The following is a 16,789-nucleotide window of genomic DNA, read 5'->3' as shown; positions in this document are numbered from 1 at the left end:
GTTTGCCATTAGCATGTAGAGGAGCGTGTTTATCACAGATACTCAAAAATATTTTGCTAAAATTTTCATATGCCTCATTGACATCATGACAATTCAGAACTCCTTCCCAAAACTCTATATGTAGATCATGATTGAAATTTTGGACTGTATAATTTGAGAAATTTCTCGAAGATGATAAGGGAGTTTCCGAAGGCAAAGTACAGAATTTATTTACAAATACAAAAATTGGTAGGTGATCGGAAATATCGGCGATAATAACACCTGCGTCAATGTGCTTATTACTTAAATTCATATAAATATGATCGATTGTGGTTTGACAGGTTTTGGTAATACGAGTTGAATTTTGAATCATTTGCTTTAAATGAAAACAAGAAAGTGTGTTAAGTAATTTCTGTGAAGTGTTAGATTTTTCGATGACATTGATGTTAAAATCGCCAACAATAATACAGCCATAGTACTTGTGATTAACTTGATTTAGAGTATTTTCGATACCATCTATAAAGGTATTTTCATCAAAATGTGGTGGTCTATATATGACACCGAGAATGTAATGTTTCCCTCTATCAACAAATTCCAACCACATTGATTCAGCAGCTGGCACTGTTATATCTGGAATAACAGTATAGTTTATAGTGGAATGTACATATGCCCCTACACCGCCACCCTTACCCCGGTCTCTACATTGAATTTCGAGAGAGTAATTTTCCAATTTATACATATCTGTATTTTGTATTTGCCAAATTTCTGTAAGAGCGATAAACTTGAAATTGGTGTTTAAACTATCTTCATATACAGATTTCAACTCTTCAAAGTGTTTACTTAGTGATCGGGTATTGATGTGGGAAACAGAAAGTACATTGCCACTATTTGAAAACTTGTCATTGAATTCTGAGATTGAGTACGTACCGTTAGATACATGAAAAATATCTGTTTCTGGTAGTATAGTCATCATATTCGTGGAAAGATGAATACAAAGAGAAGCTTACATTCGTACAGTTTATACAATTTTGGGCAGATCTGCCTCATTTCGGATAACGACCGACATAGAACTCTGGTCTTTCCTAGTATAAATGTTACCATTTTGTGTCCATAGAAATTTATAGTTCAGTGTCTTCCTTCTGTCGTTTGCTTTCTTCATTAGATTTCGTTTACGTGGTGTTAGATTCTCGTTGATGTAGATGTTATTCTTAGTTTCGTACCCAAGTTTATCTGTCGTGGTGTGCTTCATCCTTTTTCTGTCCTTGTACACTTTGTCTCGAATTCTTCTATTTAGAAATCTGACTATGATTGGTCTGTGTCTTCTTCTGTCTTGTTGTTGTTTCCCAATTCTATGTGTTACTTGGATATCATTGATGGTAATACCGGGATAGATTGGTTGAAGAACAGCTAAGGTGATGTCGTCTGTCCTTTCATCTTGGATTTCAGGGATGCCGTGGATCTCGATATTTTCCCTCCGACTATACTGGTCTTGTTCGTCTTGCGATTTCTCAAGCTCTGTGACTCGCACCATCAGACTGTTGTTTTGCTGCTTTAGTTGGTTGTTTTCACTTTCCAAGTTTGATATTTTGCCGCGCATTTCTTCAACGAGAGTGTTGAAAAATTCGAGAGATGCGGTAATGGTGGTTTGGGATTGTTGGATCTCATGAATACTATTTACGACAGATGGTAGGCAAGCTAGTTTACTTCGTATGTCGGCAAGTTGTGTTTCCAGGCTACCATTTTCATTTTGGTTGCTAGGAGTCATTGGCACTTCTTCTCTGTTTCCATGGTGGTGTTCTGCTGGTTTCTGAGGAAAACGTTTTTCTTTGCAGCCTTTGCACAGATGCAAGTCGCCTTGAGTAAACGAAACTCCTCTAGTTTTTGGGCAGTCATTGCATTTCGGCATTGTCTTGTGAAGTAATTAGCATTAATTTGCAACTAGACAATAGGTTTGTGTCCACAGAGATGTTGAATGTCAAGTACATTCGAAGGTCAAGTTGAAATCTTCAGTTCTACGCAAAAGTTACAACCATTTCCACTAAAGAGGGTTTACACCCTTACCTTTAGTATTTACGAAGATGCTGCTTAAAGATGAAGACTTCAGCTCCTTCCATAAGGTTGGGAAATCTGTCAATTCTGGAGACGATGTAGCCGCTAGTCTTGACCAGTAACAGCGCCCTCTAGTGTTCTACACACAGTTCACAGTAGTGCGATGGTCGATGTTGAGCTTGCAATCAGAAACAGACATCAGAATTTTTCAATACAGGACTCCACATCATACTAAAGCATAACAATTGTTGATCCATCACATACAAGATATTGCAGTGCAGTTTACAATGTCATTTGTATACTAAGCATATTTAACATACAATTTTGCCATAATATGTCCTTCTAATATGCTAATCTTTTGCTAGTTGATTTATATTTGACGTACACAACCCAGCCACCTGATAATATAATATGATAATTCACTAAACACTCACTGATTTGCATGCCACGTACGCACGGTCAATGTCCAGGTTAACATGTCTTCTCTTTGTGACATAAATACATTTCCGGCGAATGTAAAGTTTGATGTTGCCAACACGACGGTTTTATAAGATATTACGTCTCCTGAAATGATAGACGTCTTGCGCTGGCTGGAATGGTTCTTTTAAGAAAACTTTTTTCGTTAGATAAATTATTGTGTGAAACTTTTCAATGAATATGCATGTATTACTGTTTCTCTCATCGAAAAGGTAAATCTTTACTTATAACTGGTGCAGTAAAACCACAGCCCTATTCACAACACTCCAAAGTGCACCGCCTCAGTGGGTAAAATACGTTGGCTATTGGGAGTATGTCCATTAATGACTCGCTTGTCATTGTTGGGTAAAAATTTTTTTTAGATTATCAAGGCATATCAAAGCCATACCAAATTTATGTTAATTCAACACATTTATGCTTAGCTACTGCATAAACACAATTCCTATTTAATAAGCGAATTCTAATAACATTGAAATCTAAATTCCTAACTGCACACCAGTATGTGAGCCAGTACACCTTTATTCAACATGGTATATCAACTCGGTGAACTGCAACAATGGCTTCTAGAAACTAAGCAAAATATTATATCAACATTCCTGCACGTACAGGCAGCGATAAATAACACTCCCTTCTGAAATAATTCTTAACTTATGAAGTGAGTATGTTTTCAAACGAAAAACCAAACAATGTCACATATTAATTAAACTGTGGAGTAAGCTCATCCCTCAGGGTTGAAATAGTATACTATAGCCATGGGGAGAAAATTGAACTGTTCACAACGAATATGCCCACCATAGGCTTCTAACGTCAGTGTACATTGTGAAATTTTGCTTCCTCCTCCTTCGTTTTGTTTAGTTCAAGTGTCTCTTTTCTCATCTTTCTGTTCCGTTATAAAGTTTATGTCAGCATTTTCCATGACGGTGATAAGTTCGATCATGTATCACTCATGTTAATGTCAGTCCTTCACCGTCGATGTCGTATTTCAAACTTTTACATTTTCAGTCCATGTTTAGAGTTGTGGTATTTTTTGAGATTTTCGTCATTTTTCCGTTCGTCGACTTACTGTTGAAAAGTCCGTTCACATATTGGTGTAATTTCTCAGACGTAAATTTAACCATTTCCGAAGCGTTTCGAGCCAAAACATTAACTAGACATATTTAGCTTGGCTTTCAAGCCGTCAAAATCACTCTATTTCCAGTCAATATGAACATCACATTTTCGTAATCATTAAGAATTACAACTATGATGGAGGACATGTACTTCCTTTACTATGGTGTAAAGCATTTTTAGATTAGTCAAGGTCGTACTTCTTTCAAATTGCTGAATACCCAGCACACGTACTCTACACAGAGCAAAGATGAAACCTTTACTTTCAAGTATGGAAAGGTAAAACGTTTACAGGTAATTTACACTTAACAATATATCAAGTGTAGCTGTTTAAAATAAAATGAAAACAGCATTTAAATTGTTATTTTAAAAACTGGAAAACATTAAAAAAAATATTTTGGTACTATTACTAACGATTTAATAATAGTGGATGCTGTGAGCTGACGCTGAACTCATATATGCATATAGATAAGGCCGAGGGATTGTCAAATATGCAATATGTAGTTTGTCTTACCTTCAGTAGGCACCACAAATACCAGTGGTCCAAACAATTGAAGTATCAAAACAATCAACCCAATCATTGCTGTAGAGATTTAACTCTCTGTTGCAAAATTGCGAATCTTCTCTGTCTGTCCGTAGATATACAGGGAAATGCAATATTTTACATATGTCTCCAATAATGTTCTTCGAGAAACTGAATTATGTTTTCTCTATTACTCTGTTAAAAACTGTCAATATTTAATTAAACATATTGCACCACGGGTAATTATTTCTCACCTGATATCGAGCATGACGGCAGAGTTGATTATAATTGTATTGGGATTAGTTTCAGAATAATATTATTGAAAACACGTTGACTGATCACCATGACAACATCATACGTCTGTTTCCTCAAAGTACTGTCAGTAACCTGCGGAAACCTCTACTTGTTAAACAGTTTGTGTTGGGGTAATCGAGAACCACCACCCCCCCCCCCCCAAAGAAAAAAAAGAAGAAAAAAAATATATAATGGATGATATTGCACATTGAGATCAGTCAACATGTGTTTATAACACTACATAATTTTCAGAGGAGGTGGACGGAGGGGACGGCAACAAGTACAGTTTACAGAAAAATAAACGTTAACAAAAATTACGAAGGTAATACAAATGTATTTCCATTTTCACACTACAATAAATGCCATAATATACACAATCTCAACAACTGTCGGCTATCAGAATCGGTTTTTACAATGAAGTGAGGTTCAGTCCAATTACAAAATGGCGACACTTAGTACTGGCGCATCTTGAGGAATGTAAATAGGTTTGTAAGTGAACAAGGCACAACTTCTACTGCTAAGATCTTTTATTTAATTCAAATAAAGATATTAACAGTAGATGTTGTATCTTGTTTACTTTCAAACCCTTTCAGAATTGTGGGGTGTTTTTCAAAGTTTTTTGGGGACTGGAAGTTAAATTGTACACTCAGATCCTTGCCGCATTTCATAAACTAACAAACAAACAAACAAACATAATTGCAAAGACAATAAATTATCAGTCTTCAAATGGAAATTCACCTGTGTTGTTAAACAAAGTACTGAACTGTACTGAACTGTTGTTGCAAACACATATGTGAAAGTTTACCTCAAATTTTGACTGTACATTTAAGTCTTTGTCAACAGATTGACACACTATTCATGATCAGTACACATGTCCTGATTGACACGTTGACTGTAGCAAGTCTGAATATTACAATTTCGTATAGTTGCTAAGAAGTATCACGTGTGTACAACAAGGGAATGTAGAACATTTGATTATAATATGCAACAGATACTTATGAAAAGTGAAATAGAATTATGTATTTTAATTTCTTCGACGTATACTGACACAAGAAACTCAATTAGTAAAGTTAGTCAAATGTTTGTAATCATTGCCTAGTGGTCGTTCCATAAGTCGTTAAATATGCTGAACCTTGGAAATACACATGAAGTTGACTTTCACCCCTAAACAAACTAATATAAATTTGATTCAATTATATCATAGTTAATAAGCTATTTTAACAGACACAGTCACTATACGATATCGTAACCATGATTCATATGATTTCAGAAAAAATAAAGTCAGACACCAAACAACATTTCATATGTATGTACAGCTCATCTCAGGATAATATGACTGATAGTACACTCATATTTGAATACAAAAATATCAAGTACGGCAGATAACAAACAGTAAATGCTAGAATTGAATATCAAGGCATATCAACGCCATACCAATATTTATGTTAATTCAACATAATATAGCTACTGTATAAAAATAATTCTTATTAAGCGAACTCTAATAACATTAAAATCTACAATCCTAACTGCATACCAGTATGTGAGCTAGTACACCTTTATTCAACATTGTATTTTAACTCAGTGAACTGGAACAATAGCTTCTAGAAACTAAGCAAACAAGTATATCAACATTCCTGCACGTAAAAGCAATGATACACAACACACCGTCCAGAAATAATTCCTAACTTATGAAATGAGTATGTTTTCAAACGAAAATCCAAACAATGTCACATATTAATGAAACCGTGCAGTAATGTCACCACTTACGGTTAAAATAGTATACTATAGTCATTGGGAGAAAATTGAACGGTTCACAACGAATCATATTTCTGTGTCCACCACAGGTTTTTAACATTAGTGTACGTTGTGAAATTCAACTTTCTTCATCGTTTTTGTTTTGTTTATTTTATAATTAGTTCAAGTGTCTCTTTTGTCATCTTTGTGTTCCGTTATAAAGTTGAAGTCAACATTTTCCATGACGGTGATGAGTTTGATCATGTGTCACACATATTAATGTCAGTCCTTCACTGTCGATGTCGTATTTCAAACTTTTACATTTTCAGTCCATGTTTAGAGTTGTGGTATGTTTTCAGATTTTCTTCATTTTTCCGTTCATCGGCTTACTGTTGAAAAGTCTAGTCACATATTGGCGTAATTTCTCCGACGTACCTTTAAGAATTTCCGAAGCGTTTCTAGCGTGGCTTTCAAGCGCTTTTTTTCCAGTCAATATAAACATCACGTGTTCGTAATCGACAAGAATTACAACCATGATAGAGGGAATGTTATTCCTTTACTGTGCTGTAAGGCATTTTCAGATCAGTCAAGGTCTCACTTCTTTCAAATTGCTGCATTTTGTCAAAAAAAAATGAACTTACCCAGCACACTCTACACAAAGAAAAGATGAAACATTGATTTTTCAAGTATGAGAAGTAAAACGTTTATAGGTAATTTACCCTTAGGCATACCTAAATGTAGCTGTTTAAAATAAAATGAAAACAGCATTTATTATTATTATTTTTATTATTATTATTTATTTATAAACGGCAATGCATCCATTAAATGGCTTTTCATGCAAATGCAAGATAAACAAATACAATACAGATTTAAAATACAAATATACATAACAGACACAAATTTAAGCACTGTACAATAATGACCATCTTGAGGAAAAAGTACAAAGGGCATTAAATTTATGAACTATTTGCAGCGATGGATGCCCTGTATCTGAAGGAACGAGAGTGGGCTTTCGGAATGTGGAATTTGGTCCTTGTATTGTATTGATGAAACGTATCATTGGTTGAAATAAGTTCAGAAAGGTACGATGGTACTTTGTTAATAATACATTTTTTGACAAGTTTATTGAAGTTGTGGTTATGTCGCTCTTGAATGGTTGGCCAATCAAGTCTAAGTCTGGCGGTAGTGACATGTTCAGACTTCTTTAGCCCACATTGGATGCGGACAGCGAAATTGATTATACGTTGCAAGCTGCATTTTAATGTGATACTACAGTTTGAATAAACAGTGTCACAGTAGTCCAGGAGTGAGAAAACTGTAGCTGTGATGATATTCTTGCGAATTTTTTCAGGAATACAACGTCTTGCTCTAGCAAGGGTAATAAGTCGATAACCACAAGCTCGACGGAGGTAGGCTATATGGTTTGACCATTTGAGTTCAGGGTCAAGTCTAAGACCCAAACAAGTCGCACTGGTGGTTGCCTGAATAACATGATCGCGAGTAGAGAGGGTTTTAATGTGATCTGGTATTTTCTGCAATTGTTGACGAGTGCCAAGTAACATGAATTGGTATTTAGAAATGTTGGGTTTGAGAGAGTTGGAGTGAAACCATGTTGTGAGATTGTTGATTTCATCGATCAACTCATCGTGTAAGGCATCTAAGTTGGAGATAGGAGCTGCTTTTAAGATGTTGATATCGTCAGCATAGCCGTACATTGGTGTATTAGATTGGAGCCAGAGTGGAAGGTCGTTGATATAGAGGGAGAATAGAAGTGGGCCGCAGACGCTTCCTTGAGGTACCCCGGTTTTAACAGGAATGTGATTTGAAGTGTAAGAATCAAGTTTAACACATTGAGTGCGATCAGTCAGGTAGTTTTTAAACCATGATATGGTAGTGGGGTGGATGTTATAGCGTTGAAGTTTTTGAAGAAGAATAGCATGATTCACAGAGTCAAATGCTTTTGATAAATCCAGCATTAGAAGACACGAGATTTTCTTAGTATACATGTTGACAAGAATGTCATCAGTTACACGTTGCAACAGGGTTGCTGTAGAATGTTTTGGTCGAAAACCTGAGAAGGTTGAGTGAAGAACATTATTTCTTTCGAAAAAGGAGCTAAGTTGCTTGCAGACTAGACGTTCCATGACTTTTGATAAGGTGGGCAGTAATGAGATGGGACGATAGTTACAAATGTCTTGTTTGTCTTTCTTACCCTTCTTGAAGATGGGGACAATTGTAGCCTTTTTCCACTGTGTGGGCATAATGCCTTGGGTTATGGACATATTGAAAATACGAGTTAATGACGGAACAATCGCTGGCATAGAAAGTTTGATCAGGCGCGAGTCAATGTCATCAGTGGAAGATGATTTATTTGATGGCAGTGAGGATAATTCCGAATTTACATCCTCTTCAGAGACAGTCGAAAGTTGGAATTGAGAGCCAGGTGTTGGTATGTGATCTATCAAGGGGTCTGTCGGTTGAAGTTCATCCTGAACAAGCACACCAACATTAGCAAAGTAGTTGTTAAAGTTATTTGCGAGAGGGATGGCATTGTCGTGGACAGGGAGAGTCTTATCTGATGGTTTAAGAAGTTCATTCACCTTCTTCCAAACTTTGTGGCTATTGTTAATATTTTCAGATAGCAGTTCTTTGTAATAACGGCATTTGGCAAACTCAATCTCCTTCTTTACAAGGTTACGAAGTTTTATATATTCGCACCAGTAAACATGAAGACGAGTGCGGTGGTGCATTTTACGAACCCAGTCGCGAAATCGCATTTTTTTCTTGATGGATGTAGTTATCCAGGGATTGGCTTTCGGACGAATGCGTACTTTAGTTATTGGAGCATGAGAGTCGAGAACTTTGTAATACAGGGAAGTCCAAGTGTTTAATGCTTCGTTTACTTCACTGCAATGATCAATGTTCTCCCAGGGTACACGCTGGAGGTCATTTAAGAATTTAGTGGTGTCTATTTTCTTAATACAGCGTATATGGTGGACAGTTCGGGGAGGACGTCTTCGGCGTCGTTGTAGTGGTAGAACTGTGTAAATCATGTAATGATCACTTAATGAAGAGTGTATAACTGATGATTTAATTGGTTGCAGGGATGTAGGAGTTATGATGAGATCGATCAATGATCTTGTATTGGCAGTGACACGAGTAGCATCATCAATATGTTGGGTTAAGTTGTGGATATCAAGAATTTCACGTAGCTTTTTTGATTCAGGTTTGTTACTTAATAGGTCGCAATTAAAGTCGCCGAGGATCGCAAAATTCGAGGCGAAAGATTGATATGCGTATGCAATATTTGCAGAGAGTTGTTCGAGACTTGAGACGGGAAGACGTGGTGGTTTGTACACACAACCGACTGTGATTTTGAATGGTTTACTAATCTTGACCCACAGCTGTTCAATCTGATGGGGATCATTGTTATCGGAACATAAATTAGGTATTGTATTAATGACGAGATCATTACGGTAATAAATTGCAAGACCGCCATGTGAAGAATATCTTCGATCATGTCTTATGAGGTTAAATCCATCGATAGCTAAAGAATCGGAGCTTGTGTTTTCACAAATCCAAGTCTCAGTGACTAGCAGAATATCAAAAATCTTTGAGGGGTCCATGAGTTTTAATTGATCAAGTGAGTTATTTAAGGATTGAATATTAAGATGACCACAGGTGAGGTGAGGATTGTCTCGTAGTTGAAGATTGATATCTTCAGGTGGCAACAGCGAATCAGCATCTAGCATTGAATAGACGTCATCAGGGTTATCTTGTGGAATAAAATACGCATCACTAATTAAGTCAGATCCAGGGCCTGGATTTGACTCAATGTCACCAGCAATTGACAGAAACTTATAATTGAACGATGATATCGAATTTGGATAGTAACGAATGCGTCTGTGGCTGTATTTTTCTTTCACAGAGATATAGGTGGATAGCTTACTCACTGTAGTTGCAGCTAGGTCAGGTCTTGTTGTGCTTACAATGAGAGTTGATGATATATGTTGGTAATAGGAGTGGTGACAGGTGGTGGATGTGACCAGCACTATCAGGATGAATAACGAGGGCATTCTGGAGTAGTAGATATTAGCATAAGTTGACGAGGTATGGAATGTCAATGAGTCTATGTAAATTACTATACCATAGAATGGGATTATCCTACCATCCTGGACAGGTCCAAAAATTGGCACAAATTGGCAAAAACCACTTCAATACTGTTCAAAAGTCAGCGGAAATTGGAATGGAGGTTCCTCAAATATTCATGAAACAAAGTCTGATAAAATTGCGGAGTAGGAACACCAAAATACAAGGAAACTCGGCAATTACAGGAGAGCTGACATTGACAACTGTTCACACTGCGATATGACGAGTGTATATTGTTGTTTTTTAAAAAATGAGAGATTTTGGCTACTGTTACTATCGCTGTTAATAATGGATGTTGTGACTTTACGTTGCATTCATATAGGCATACATATAAGGGTGGGGGGGGGGTGCGGGGGCGCAGCCTAAGCTTCAGTAGGTACAACAAATACCAGTGGTCCAAACAATTGAAGTATCAAAACAATCAACACAATCAATGCTGTAGAGATATTTAGCACCTGTAGCAAAATTGCGCATCTTCTCTGTCCGTCCGAAGATATACAGGGAAATGGAATATTTTACATACGTCTCCAATAATGTTCTTTGATCAACGGAATTTATTACTGTGTTAAAAAAACTAATCATCAGTTTAATATATTGCACCACAGGTAATTATCTCTTCCCTGAGATCGTGCATGAAAGGAGAGTTAATTATAATTGTCGTGATATTAGATTTATTGAAAACACGTTGACTGGTTACCATGGCAACATCATACGTCGGTTTCCTTGAAGTACTGTGAAATACCTGCGGGAACCTCTACTAAGGGAAAAATGTGTTTGGGTAATCCACGGGCCCAAAAGAAAAGTGATGGGTGATATTTTACATTGAGATCAGTCAACATGTGTTTATAATAGTACCTAATTTTCTGAGGGGAGGGGGGGGGGGGTCATAAAGTACAGTTTACACAAAAATAAACGTTCAGAAAAATTATGAAAAATTTATTTCCATTTTCACACTAAAATAAATACAATAATTTACACAATCTCAACAACTGTCGGCTATCAGAATCGTCTTTTATAATGAAGTGAGGTTCAGTCCAATTACAAAATGGCGACACCTAGTACTGGCGCATCTTGAGGAATGTAAATGGGTTTGTAAGTGAACAAGACACAACGTCTACTGCTAAGATCTTTACTTAATTAAAATAAACATCTTAACAGTAGATGTCAGGTCTTCCTTTCAGAATGGTGGGGTGTCTTTTTACGTTTTTTTTTTTTTTTTTTGGGGGGGTGGTTAAATTGTACACTCAGATCCTTGCCGCACTTACTAAACAAACAAACAAACAAACACACAAACACACAAACAAACAAACAAACAAAATAATGATAATTAAATTGTTAAATGACTTTGTAATATTGCACATACATGTTTTATGAATAACATATAGTGGATTAATTTACACAACACAAATTATTGTCTCTAATTTCAAAGCTTATTGATTTTACCCGAGGACAGGAAATGTACGAGGTGAATTTGGATAATATATATGGTTTAAATCCATTGTAATGAGAATGTTCAAATTAAAAAATTAATTCATAACTTGAAACAAAGGTAAATGCTCCTGAGACAGTGTTTTGTATATAACCTAATGGAAAGACTTTAGGATTGTGAGTAGCAGCAGAAACTGAGTAAACCTAATAAACTGATGTCTTACACTAGTCTGTGTTTAATAATAATGATCATATTGCAAATCTATAACAGGCCTTTCCTCCCGATAGCTCAAAGCGCTCACAATTATTACCCCTGGAACAGATCAATGGCAGCGCAATGTCCCTTTATACTTCCTCAACTACCTGGGGAGCATGCAATCTATTGAAGCCTTTATAAGCGCATATGATTTAAGCACTAACATTGCAACCTCTATCCTACCAGGTCCCCAATTATACAGCTTGGTTGACTTTAGCACAATCATGGTTCAAATCTTGCCCAAGGACTTCAGCCATTCAGAAACAAACATCAGCGAAGGGCCTGTTTAAGACAACATGTATTTCATCATATGTTGGGTAAAAAGACAAGTGAATCCACGAAAGACATCATTATGTTGCTTACTGGTGTATATGTATAAAAATTCTGATCCGAAATTCAAATAAAAAGATCTCGTAGAAGACATCCCCTAATAATTCTTTGAGACAATTGGATGACATAAATGCCTGACAGTGTGTATTTACTTTGTTTATTTAATGTGCCCAACATAAAGTCAAAAAGGTCACACTTAAATAACACTGTCTGCAATATGTATTTGAGTTATGTATCAAATATCTAATTTAACCACAAATATGGTCACCATTCACTAAATAGTTATATGATCACTAAAAGTAATGCTAGTATATATTTTTTTTCTGTATTACCTACAAACATGATAGGAAATTAGTAGTGAGATACATACAAGGAAGTGTCGATGATATGGAAGCAATGGTTTGATTTTGGTAATTGACCCTACAATATGCCAAGGTCAATGTCTCAAAAGAAGTATTCTACCTGCAGGGGCGCGCTCGATTTGCACAAACATGATTGTGATTAATCTGATGTCAATTCTGAAAACGAGGTTGTAAACAAAATGCTCAATCACGACCATGAGTTTCACACATTTCATTTAAATCAAAGTATTTTAACCGAAAAGAATAATTGCAAAGACAACAAATTATCAGTCTTCAAATGGAAATTCACCTGTGTTGTTAAACAAAGTACTGAACTGAACTGAATTGTTGTTGCAAACACATATTTGAAAGTTTACCTCAAACTTTTGACTGTACACTTAAGTCTTTGTCAACAGATTGACACACTATTCATGATCAGTACACATGTCCTGATTGACACGTTGACTGTAGCAAGTCTGAATATTACAATTTCGTATAGTTGCTAAGAAGTATCACGTGTGTACAACAAGGGAATGTAGAACATTTGATTATAATATGCAACAGATACTTATGAAAAGTGAAATTGAATTATGTATTTTAATTTCTTCGACGTATACTGACACAAGAAACTCAATTAGTAAAGTTAGTCAAATGTTTGTAATCATTGCCTAGTGGTCGTTCCATAAGTCGTTAAATATGCTGAACCTTGGAAATACACATGAAGTTGACTTTCACCCCTAAACAAACTAATATAAATTTGATTCAATTATATCATAGTTAATAAGCTATTTTAACAGACACAGTCACTATACGATATCGTAACCATGATTCATATGATTTCAGAAAAAATAAAGTCCGACACCAAACATTTCATATGTATGTACAGCTCATCTCAGGATAATATGACTGATAGTACACTCATATTTGAATACAAATATATCAAGTACGGCAGATAACAAACAGTAAATGCTAGAATTGAATATCAAGGCATATCAACGCCATACCAATATTTATGTTAATTCAACATAATATAGCTACTGTATAAAAATAATTCTTATTAAGCGAACTCTAATAACATTAAAATCTACAATCCTAACTGCATACCAGTATGTGAGCTAGTACACCTTTATTTAACATTGTATTTCAACTCAGTGAACTGGAACAATAGCTTCTAGAAACTAAGCAAACAATTATATCAACATTCCTGCACGTATGAGCAGTGATACATAACACACCGTCCAGAAATAATTCCTAACTTATGAAATAAGTATGTTTTCAAACGAAAATCCAAACAATGTCACATATTAATCAAACCGTGCAGTAATGTCACCACTTACGGTTAAAAGAGTATACTATAGCCATGGGGAGAAAAGTGAACTGTTCACAACGAATCATATTTCTGTGTCCACCACAGGCTTTTAACATTAGTGTACGTTGTGAAATTCTACTTTCTTCATCCTTTTAGTTTTGTTTATTTTATAATTAGTTCAAGTGTCTCTTTTATCATCTTTGTTTTCCGTTATAAAGTTGAAGTCAACATTTTCCATGACGGTGATGAGTTTGATCATGTGTCACACATGTTAATGTCAATCCTTCACTGTCGATGTCGTATTTCAAACGTTTACATTTTCAGTCCATGTTTAGTGTTGTGGTATTTTTTCAGATTTTTCGTCCGTTCGTCGGCTTACTGTTGAAAAGTCAACTCACATTGGTGTAATTTCTCCGAGGTACCTTTAACAATTCCCGAAGCGTTTCGAGCCAAAACATTAACTAGACATATTTACAATGTAGCTTTGCTTTCAAGCCTTCAACGTCGCCCGTTTTTCGTGATCAACAAGAATTACAATCATGATAAGGACACGTACTTCCTTTACTATGCTGTAAAACATTTTTAGATCAGTCAAGGTCGTACTTCTTTCAAATTGCTGAATACCCAGCACACTCTACACAGAGCAAAGATGAAACCTTTACTTTTAAGTATGGAAAGTAAAACGTTTACAGGTAATTTATACTAACAGTATATCAAGTGTAGCTGTTTGAAATAAAATAAAAACAGCATTTAAATTGTTCTTCAAAAATCTGAAACAAAACCTTGAGATTTTGGCTACTGTTACTAACGCTATTAATAATGGATGTTGTGAGCTGACGCTGCACTCATATATGCATGCAGGTAAGGGTGGGTGTGGGGGTCGTCAAACATGCAATATGTAGTTGTCTTACCTTCAGTAGGCACCACAAATACCAGTGGTCCAAACAATTGAAGTATCAAAACAATTAACCCAATCATTGCTGTAGAGATTTAACTCCCTGTAGCAAAATTGCGAATCTTCTCTGTTTGTCCGTAGATACACAGGGAAATGCAATATTTTTACATATTACGTCTCCAATGATGTTCTTCTATCAACTGAATGATATGTTTAACCTATTACTGTGTAAAAAATATGAATAATTAATTAAAACATATTGCATATTGGAAATTATCTCTCCCCTGGTATCAAGCATGACGGAAGAGTTGATTATAATTATCGTGATATTAGTTTCACAATTACCATTATTGAAAACACGTTGACTGATCACCATGGCAACATCACACGTCTGTTTCCTCAAAGCGCTCTCAATAACCTGCGGAAACCTCTACTTGTTAAACAGTTTGTGTTGGGGTAATCCACACCTCCCCCCCCCTACTAAAAATAAATAAAAATATAGTGGATGACATTCCACATTGAGATCAGTAAACATGTGTTTATAACACTCCATAATGTTCTGAGGAGGTGAGTGGGGGGGGGGGGCGTCATGAAGTACAGTTTACAGTTTACAGAAAATTACGCGTTCACAAAAATTACGAAGGTAATACAAAAATTAATGTATATCTTTTTTTCACAATAAAATGAATACCATAATTTACATAATCTCAACAACTGTCAGCTATCAGAATTGGTTTTTATTATGAAGCACGATTCAGTCCAACCACAAAATAATGACACCTAGTACAGGCGCATCTTGAGGAATGTAAATGGGTAGGTAAGTAAACAAGACACTACTTCTACTGCTAAGATCTTTACTTAATTGAAATAAACATCTTAACAGTAGATGTCGTATCTTGTTCACTTTCAAACCCTTTCAGAATGGTGGTGTTTTTTTTTTTTTTTTGTTTTTTTTTTTTGTTTTTTTTTTTTTTTTTGGGGGGGTGGTTAAATTGTACCCTCAGATCCTTCCTGGATTTATTAAACAAACCGACAAACGAACGAACGAACGAACAAACAAACAAACAAACAAACAAACAACATCACAATTTGCCTTTTTACAAATTGTGATGTTGTTCTAAAAGTCTTGTGAAAACGATGAGGGCGCAGTACATGGTATCTGAAGAATTTCAAAATTTGTCCCTCTGGCCATAATGTCGTCAAAATTACTTCGTCAACTGCTTTTGAATGATTCTCAACACTTGGATAAGTTGTATAAATGGTTTTTGTCCCTTCGAGTAGTTCATTTACATAACGATGAGAATACTAACCTTGTATGGAAAAGTATCAACACAGTAACTAGAGAACTCAAACTGCGTGAATTCGAATGAAAACTACTTCACAGGATTTTACTATGTAAAAAGTATTTGTTTTATTGGAATAAGGTCGATTTTATTATATGTAAATTTCGCTCAAATGTCGATACTAAATCGTGATACCAAATAGTCTGCGGTGTGAGGGCGCTTTATAGAAAAAAAGGGTTCATAATATTATAACATTAGGATTCCTCAATTTAACACTGTCCTACGCATCGACAATAACAAACACCCTACATTTATTATTTATTGTTATGGCAACGAAGGTTCTTTTTTACCCATGTTGAGTTGCACGCTGCGAAGAATTGAAACCATACCCAAAGCCAGCAACCAGGGAAGCCTGATTTCGTGTACAAAATTGTGACATTGGTCAGTAAAATGTCTCAGCATGCTACACCAAAATACCAGCAGCATTAACGACCACAAGTTTTTGTCAATTTCACACTAGTACCTTTTAGCAAAAACACTTCACTTGTACTCCAGATTGCCTGCTGTGCCTCCCTTGGGACAGTTTGGTGTCAAGCTGAGCCAAACAAAAATAATTCACAAAAAATAATTGTGGT

General features: G+C 35.7%; 1 protein-coding gene across 1 annotated transcript; it reads right to left on the bottom strand.

Annotated features, from left to right (window-relative positions):
* Window positions 1-997: 997 nt before the first annotated feature.
* On the bottom strand, window positions 998-1,885 carry LOC144450602 (uncharacterized). Its single transcript, XM_078141245.1, has one exon. It carries the CDS (start codon window positions 1,883-1,885, stop codon window positions 998-1,000), a length of 888 nt encoding a protein of 295 aa, XP_077997371.1.
* Between the last annotated feature and the right edge of the window lie 14,904 nt (window positions 1,886-16,789).

This window comes from Glandiceps talaboti, chromosome 20 (genome assembly GCF_964340395.1).
Source record: "Glandiceps talaboti chromosome 20, keGlaTala1.1, whole genome shotgun sequence".
Taxonomy (NCBI): domain Eukaryota; kingdom Metazoa; phylum Hemichordata; class Enteropneusta; family Spengelidae; genus Glandiceps; species Glandiceps talaboti.
The sequence above is the reverse complement of the archived record's forward strand: the minus strand, read 5'-3'. Positions and strand labels throughout refer to the sequence as shown.